This window comes from Carassius carassius, chromosome 34, assembly GCF_963082965.1.
Source record: "Carassius carassius chromosome 34, fCarCar2.1, whole genome shotgun sequence".
Taxonomy (NCBI): Eukaryota; Metazoa; Chordata; class Actinopteri; order Cypriniformes; family Cyprinidae; genus Carassius; species Carassius carassius.
In genome coordinates, this window is record NC_081788.1 from 29,431,016 (window position 1) to 29,440,005 (window position 8,990).

The 8,990-nt window shown below is 35.3% G+C and overlaps 1 protein-coding gene across 2 annotated transcripts; it reads left to right on the top strand.

Annotated features, from left to right (window-relative positions):
• Positions 1–722: 722 nt before the first annotated feature.
• Positions 723–5,152, top strand: ubox5 (U-box domain containing 5). 2 transcript variants are annotated; one of them, XM_059523424.1, is made up of 5 exons: positions 723–792; positions 1,639–1,723; positions 2,441–3,530; positions 4,617–4,736; positions 4,893–5,152. In XM_059523424.1, the coding sequence occupies exons 2-5, from the start codon at positions 1,670–1,672 to the stop codon at positions 5,093–5,095; spliced, it is 1,467 nt and encodes a 488-aa protein (XP_059379407.1). In that variant the 5' UTR covers positions 723–792; positions 1,639–1,669; the 3' UTR covers positions 5,096–5,152. The 2 variants fall into 2 exon arrangements, with proteins under 2 accessions (XP_059379407.1, XP_059379406.1); XM_059523423.1 differs by lacking the exon at positions 723–792 and adding an exon at positions 803–904.
• Positions 5,153–8,990: the final 3,838 nt, after the last annotated feature.

Below are 8,990 nucleotides of genomic sequence, written 5' to 3' on the forward strand. Positions count from 1 at the left end.
TTGTGGGTAGACAGGCAGACTGTGAATATGATGGTTATTGTGAATGAAGACGATATTTTAGCTTTGTTTTTCTGTAACAGGACATGTAACACTTTTCACTGTTCAAATGCATCAACAGTTTCCAAAAACCATATTCCTTTTGATGTAGTTCTGATGTAATTATCTGATTTGATGATGTAATTAATTTAGAGATCAAATGCTATGTTTTTATACCTCTGTTGTTTGTATTTATGTTACTGTAATGACTTGCGTAAAAGCATATCTGATCAAAAACACATTAAATGATAAAGACACAAATCAATCGGCAAAGTCTTCTTCGAGATGATTAATAAAAACCATTTGGTGTGTCTAAGGATGTAGGTTTGATTTTGGCATCGGACAAGATCTGTTTCACCATTAAAATCAATGCAAGTGATGTCGAAATTGGGAAATGAATGGCTCTTTTGATCTGGCATTTGCTGCTAGTGAATCGAGTTTGGATTTGAATCAATCAGAGCTGTTCAAATGACTCACTCAATTGAATCGGTTCGTCTGTTCCTCTTACACGACACTGTCAGCACTATTGTTTTGGTGTTAACAATTTAAGTGATTAGATTTAAAAATTAATTTAATTTTTTTTTTTAAACATATAAAAATATTTTACGTAAGCCAAGACTAATGAGCTCATGTACGGAAATGACGCAAAAATTCTAATTCAAAAAATCTAGTGGTTTCCTGCCAGCAGGTGGCAGCAGTGAGACGCATGCGCATTTGAACCCGGACGCAGCTGTGACGTCAGCGCCGCGACTGTAGGTGAGTTTTGTTTTGATCAGCGCGTGAATCTTATTTGCTTTATTCACGCATTTCTCGAGCTAACAAACCCTTTCTGTCTGTATGATCGCTCGGCTTGTTTGATGTCAGTTTGGTCAGTAACAAACACACAACTGTAGGCTATTTTTTGCACTTCTGCACTGAAACTGCTATTGTATTTTTTGCAATGCTATTTCGTAAATTATTTAGTACATCAATTTGTTAATCAGTCATATACATACATATATCTGTGTCCATAGAACACAAACGCAGTCATAAGTAAAACAGGTATATTTATAACAGTAGACAACAATACATTGTATGGGTCAAAATCGGATTTTTCTTTTATGCCAAAAATCATTAGGATATTAAGTAAATATCATGTTCCTTAATTTTTTTTTTTTTTATTTCCTACTGTTAATATATAAAAACTAATTTTTTTGATTAGTAATATGCATTTCTAAGAACTTCGTTTGAACAACTTTAAAGATGATTTTCTCAATATTTTGGGAGTTTTTTTGCTCCCTCAGATTCCAGATTTTTTAATATTGTCCTCCGAACAAGCCATTCATCAATTGATAGATTATTTATTCAGCTTTCAGATGATGCAAACACTTAAGTCTGGTTTTTGTGCTCCAGGGTCTCACACGCACACAAACACATGCACACGCACAAACACACACACATACAATACTTGTGCATTTTTGTATTATGTACTACAATGAACTGTATGCATGTACAGTGTGCATACAGAAGTGTATCTTTACTTTAAAGATTTAGTTTCAAGATCTCTTGAATTTGCGTGTAGAGTTCTATAGTGCTGAATGTCTCTGACTCTGGTATCCACAGGTTCTCTGTCAGTGCTGTAGATGCAGGGGTCATGGTGCTCAACCTGTGCTCGCCTCACTTTCAGACCGACGTTCAATGCAACAAGGTACCACACAAATCACAACCCGACCTCATGTTAATATACAGACGGAAATGAGACATTATCACATCAACACGAGCTGTTCTGAACATCAGTACCGCAAATAATACAGTTTTTGTTTTTCTGAAAAGTGCAATTTTTAAGAAAACAAAAAGCTAAATTCTGTCAACTTCGTATTGTTTTCTTTTTTTTTAACACAATAGGAGACCATTGGCATGATTATCAATGAAAGCAATTTAAATATGCTTCATTCATTTTTTTTGCATATAGCTGTTTATTTATTTATTAGTTCTAGTTTAAATGCTAGTTATTTAAATGCGTTAAGTTAAACTAAACGGAAATGAATGGGCTGTTTTCTTATATGTTAACGTTTTATTTTCTATGTCTTATCTTTAAAAAGCCTGGTTTCTCCTGAAACAAAATCCTCCAGATCTAAATTTATATTATTGGCATGAAAAGGAGCACAGAATGTTCCATGCAAGAAAGAAAGAAAGTCATAGACGGTATTCTCAGTTTTCAGTGAACTTTTCCTTTAAAACCAATCTCGGAAACTCCTTTGAAAGACCTGAAGGTGAGTAACAGAGGATTCAGCTCTGACTGCTTTGTGTGCGCTTGAGCCGACCTTGCAATGTTCTCTACCAACAACACGCGTCTGTGACTATTCCATATGCATTTTAATATCGCCATTGGTCCTTCAACATCTTTTTGTTGTTGTGCTGACAGCTGTGTGCTGACGGTTACGATGTCTCCAACCTTGTCTCCGCGGATCCGATCGCACGCCGGAGGGGTTTCAAGCTGGAATACTTCCTCCGGCCTCCAGTCCACGTCACACTGAGCTTCCAGGTCAAGATGGAGTTGTGTCGGCTGGACGTCGAGCTTTGGCCGTGGGGAATGGATCAGGGACGAACCTCGCGAAGGCTGGAGATCCTGACATGTTCGGAGCGAGACGCCGATCGGTTCGAACTCGTGTCTCGTTGTGATTTGCAAGAGGAGCTGCAGGTGTGTTTCCTCAACCCTGGTTTTAAACCTCGAGCGCCGTTTTCCGATGCTCCGCCGCAGACGCCGGATTGTGCGAGAACGCAGGAGCTTTGGAGGCGCGGGTCGCTCGGATCAGTCGCGCAGCTCAGAGTCAGTATTCCTTACAGCGGCGCAGCATCGGCGCTCGGGATCAAAACCCTCGCCATCTGGGCTTTGCCTTCTCGCTGCTGTCCTGCATCAGAACTGGAGAAGATTTGGGACGCGCATCTAAACAGCTTGAATAAAACAGTCCACTTGGCGGTCGTACCTCCCAAACTAGATCCCGTCCCAAACGACATCCCAATTCCCGAGGAGTTTCTCGATCCCTTAACACAAGAGCTCATGGTTTTCCCAATGATCTTGCCCAGTGGAATGGTGATCGATAACAGCACGTTGGAAGAGTACCAGAAGAGAGAAGCCACATGGGGCCGTTTGCCCAACGACCCGTTCACCGGCGTCCCTTTTACACAGAACGCAAAACCAATTCCAAACCCTCTGCTCAAAGGCCGCATTGACCGCATGGCTCTACAGACGGGATGCACCGGAGTCAGGAGCAGGAATAACATTACAGCCAAACCACAGCCATCCAGACTCACAGTGGAGCCCAATAATTCAGTCTCAGACTCTCGTACAAACTGTGATCAAACAGACACTTCACAAGCACAGTCCTTCGCATCGGCTTCAGAGTCTAAAACTGGACCGACACAGAGCCATTCTGCTAAAAGGAAGTACGACTGCAGTTTTCCTTCCACCAGCAATGATCCTGGTCAAAGGAAAGCGTCCGAAACTCCCTCAGGTTTGTACGGAAGCTGCCACATAATTAAAAGCTGTCTAAATAACAGTACTTTGATTTGTCAGTTTAATTTTGTATGTTTACTAAATGCATCATTCAGCCAATATATTCATAAAGAAAACATCAGTCGTCTTGTTCAACAGATTTTCATTTAGTACCAAAATACGATATTTTTTTTATTAGTCATAAGTGAACTAGGTTGGAAATGATCAATCATGGTAAAAGTTAGTTTTTGGATGGTTAAACACACAGTAGGACTTAAGTCTCGACACTTAAACATCAAGAACTGGGTTTTTATGTGGTTTCAAGAAAATTGCATTACTTAGTAGCTATTTACTGAATGTTTCATAAATTGGGGAAAATATAAAGTTGCTTTAAAAAAGAAAAAAACTGTTTGAATCTCCCACTAAACTTTATTGTTTTTGACTGGGCAGCTTAAAAATCACTCAATAATATTCACCATTATTGAAGATGCTTTTCTATTATGTAATGCTCTGCTTTGTTTTTAGGATAAAAGGTTAACAATCTAGTTTTTTTGACAATATAATAAAAAAAGTGTGATTTACCGAACTCAAGCGTTAAAAATACGATAGCAGCATTTTACAAATTGAACTTAAATTTACATTTAAAACCTTATTGATACAATGTTAATATACCAACCTACTGAAATCTGTTTAGGACTTGTTTAATACTCTAATGCTGAAATAACGCAATGTTTAACAACATTAGATGTGACATACAATGGTAAGAATTAAAACTAATTAGAAACATAGTTATTTCAACGAGAAAAATCATTTTAGATCAAATGTGAAATGTAACCGAATTCTGGGAATGTCCATTTACGTTTTCCGCTTTAAATTGATTTGTTTTTTCATTTCCAAAAACTGTGTCTTACCGTAAAATTACATGTAAAACTAGCATCTTAAAGACAACTATCGGATGTTTGCACACAGCAGACGCTTTCCAGACGTCGCTGTGCTATCTGGTATACGTCTCTTTTTTTATAATTGCTTTAATGGTGTCGGATCCCCCAGACAAGCTTGGTTTCTGGTGCATTTCTTGCTCACGTTTGGGTCTGTTGTGTTTCAGAGCTGGACTCACACGAGCGGCGGTTAGCCGACAGTTTAGACGAGGCTCTGACCGCTGCTCTTCACGGGTTGCCCGTGTTCACCTCGCCGAGCGAAACCACTTCCTGTGTCCCTTCCTCTGGTAAATAAAGCACCTTCACTTATTACTGGAAGTCGTATTTAAATATATTTCACTTCGGAAGTCGAAGCAGTGTTGCTTAGTTCAGGGCTTCTCAGCTCTAGCAATGTGTTTACCGAATAAAGATGAATGAGTTCTTATGTATCCTGTGTTTTCCAGCTGGGCACACGTGTGTGTTCTGCTCTTGTTCTCTGACGGTTTACTCGTCGAGCGTGGCGTCGTACTCTCTGCCCTGCGCTCATCTCATGTGTGGAGCGTGTTTGAGGAAGAAACATCCGTCTGATTCTCGGAGACTGGAGATCGAATGCCCAGCGTGCGGCACGAAGGCCTCCAGCAGAGACGTCACTCGAGTGCATCACTGAACACGTTCATCATGGCAGATTTTGTGTATAGTTTTCATTAAAGTTTGTGAAAAAGGACTTTGTTTTCTAGTAATATGCACATATCTAAAGCACTTTGTGTTTGTGGTGGGTAAGATTTTTTAAACGTTTCTGAAAGCCTTCACTAGAAAAACCAGAAGTGTCGCTTTTCGGCGTCACGTGATCTTCAGAAATCAGAATAATATGAAAACTGTATGAAACTGCTACATTTAATTTTTTTTCAGGATTCACAGATGGAACAGAAATTTCAAAAGAACAGCATTTATCTGAAATGGAAATCAAACTTTTATAATGTTATTAATGTCTTGACTCTCACTTTTGAGCAATTTAAGGCAGCCATCATGAATAAAAGTATTAATTTCCTTCAAAAAGCTCTCTTCCATATGACGGATAAATACAATTAAGTTAAGTAAAATGAAAAAGTCAATGGTTTTGTGCACTAGACCCCAGTGATTCACAACTACCTGAACTCACAACACAGAAAATATGAGTAATTGCATGAATTATCATAAAAATAAAAAAAGTAATGAGTAAAGTGTACATATACCGATTAACAAATTAAGTAAGCCTAGAGTAAAAGCTGCTAATATCGCAGTAAAAACTATAAGTAGCAAAATACAGTAATTAATTACTGTAAAGACTGGAGTAATGATGCTGAAAACACAGCTGCGCATCACAGAAATAAATTGCGCTTTAACAGAGATAATATTTTTCTGTATTTTTGAACGAATAAATGCAGCCTTGATGAGCAGAAGAGATTCCTCACTTTTAATCAGTCGATGGATAAAAGTATTAATTTTGTCTGTTGAGTGAAAGAAGGATCCTTGAGCTCGTTGTGTTCGGTGAGATTGAATGAGAGGAGGCTGATAAAGCGGCACAAGGCTGAACTCTCTTTGTGTGTGTTTGAACAGCTCTATTGTTACGCTAAACCCAAATTTTCCACACACACACACACTCCTGAAGGACACACACACAGATGCACACCGACTGCAACATCATCAGACTCGTCTAAACGTGTCAAATCATTAATGTACACATGCTCAACAACATAAAAATCTATTCTAGGTGTCATGAAATATTTCGAAGCAAATATAGAAAGTGTGCTTTTGTAAAATGCGAATGCACGATGTTCTCATGATGAACTTTGAAAGTCTTTCTGACCTTTTACTGTACGTGCAGCATTTCATTACGACGATTATTGATGTGCTGATTCTAAATGAGGTGATTAAACTGATTCGTGTCGGGATGCTGATGAGTTTATTATCACTCATATTCTCAGGCATGATGTTCCTCAAAGCACGTCTGACTTCTCATGCTGTTATTGGATGAAATTGTTCTTTTGTTGGCCTGCATGCGCATAAACAATATTGAAATGCTGGTTTTTATTAGTGTTTATGAGCTGTGAATACTGAGCAGGCATTTCTGCTGTTTATTCCTGCGTTCAGATGAATCTCATATCTGTTATTTCTCAGCTTTAACCTTCCACCCGCTCGTATTACACATTAACCCTTTCAGTCCTCAGACAAACTGAACTGTTTGTTCCGTAAGCCGTTTGACATTTAGTTTAGTTGTGTTTCTTAATTCAATTGACTAAGAATAATTTATAATATATTAAAATAACATTTATAGAATTCATTTAAAATAAATGTCTAGCCTATTTTGTATTTATTTATATACAATAAAGAATACGCATTTTTTAAATTATTATATTTAATAAATGTGTATGTAACTTTTTAGTTTTCAAATCAAACCACAAATTATATTTTTGAATATGACGTCTCTTTCGTTGCAGTACAGTATAATATTAACCCTCTGATGAATTAACGTTCAAACCATGACCTTTGACCTTTACTCGTTTTTGTGTATGGATGTGAAACTCATGTTGGAACAAAAAGATTGAGCGTAATTATATTCCAGTTTTAAGGTAATAACAAACGTTTAAGACTTACTTTATGATTTAATAATTCATGTGCATCAGAAGGCTGTTTTTGCTGAAACATGTTCTTTAAAGTGAAGGTGTGATTTATTCTGTCAGTAATAGTTTGTCAGATGAACTGAATTTCTATTAAACGTCACTCTTCATGAGTTCTCAAGCAGAAACAATGATGTCTGAACAGGGTTACTATTATGATTAACTAAAAAGTCAACCAAAAACTGTTACTTGAAATAAAATAAACATAAACTGAAATAAAATATGAAAACATTATAAAAACTTTTTTATTTAAATTTCTCATTTTTATTTAATTTAATGATGTACTACATTTAATTAAAACTCATGAGACAAAATCAAATGGAAATGGAAAAAATTTATGTATATATATATATATATAGTAAATAATACAAAATAAAACTTACAATATTTTTCTTATTTTCATTTATTTTACCCAAGAAACAACAAAATTACCTTTAACTTTAACTCTAATCAAAATGAAAATGGGATGTACAAAAAGAAAAGCATATAAATTACTTAAAACAAAATAAATGTTAAGTAAAATAAAAAGAACTTATTTAAATAATTAGATTTTAATTAGATGTCATTTCTTTATTTTTTAATTAGTTAAATTTGAAAATACAAAAGTAACTAAAACAATACAGGTATATATAAAAAAAGTAAAGTAACTCTCTCTCTCTCTCTCTCTCTATATATATATATATACATACTGTGTGTGTATATACATATAAACCTTAATAAAAATTAAAATGAAAAATACAAAATATTTGGAAAAAGACGTGTTTTCACTGCCTGAAACAAAATAATGGTGTGAAGCCGTGGAGGATGAGGAGGAGCTCCTCTGGTGCTGATGCTGCAGCTCTATATAAGCGTCCGAGAGCATCAGAGCATCAGTGTGTGTCGAGATGTCCGACTCTCTGCTGCCCGCCTGTGTCCTCTGTCTGCTGGCGCTCTCATCCGCCTGCTACATCCAGAACTGCCCTCGAGGAGGCAAGAGATCCCAGCCAGAGCCTGTCAGACAGGTACAGACCAGCATCTTCATCATCAGCATCTTCATCTGCAGGAGCACTTTCATCAATACTGTGGACATGCTCTGAGAGAATTCAGAATTTCTCTGTTTTAAAGTTCATCTGCTAAACATTCGTGCTGTGTGCAGTGAAATATTTAATTTAAACATTCATCTTAAACTTATTTTAGTTCAGCTAGTTGCACGGGGAACATTTCTCATATATATTTAGATTAACTTGATGCATTAAAACTAAAACTGAAAAAAAAATATTATATGACATTTTAAAAACGAATAGAAATTACTTAAAAAAACTAAATAAAAACAAATTCAAAATGTATATTTATATTTCTTTTCAGTACTTGAAATTAAATAATCGTTAAGTGAAAAATATATTATACTTAATTTTCATTTAGTTTAACTTGATGCACTTAAATAACTAAAACTTGAAAACTGAAGTAAAAACTGTAAAGACATTTTAAAAACAAATACAAATTATTAAAAAACTAAATAAAAACAAATTCAAAATGTAAAAAAAAAAGAATATTCAGTTCTTGAAATTAAATAACCGTTAAGTGAAAACAATTATTACTTAATTTTAATTTAGTTTAATTTGATTTGATTTACTAAAATAACTAAAACTTAAAAACTGAAATAAAAAAGAACAAAAACTAGACTTAAAAAAACAAAACACCAAAATTACCAAAACTTTAACTCAAATATATAAAATATAAAAATAACAGATAATTAATAATAAAATCTATTAATATCTAAATGATACTTAAAATAACACTGATTTCGAAAAAAGTCGGTTTTTCCATTTAATTTAGCATCTCTTTGAGCAAACTAACATTAATAAAATTTAAATAATAGATTACTAAAAATTAAATAACTAGTCATATATACAGAATATCTACTCA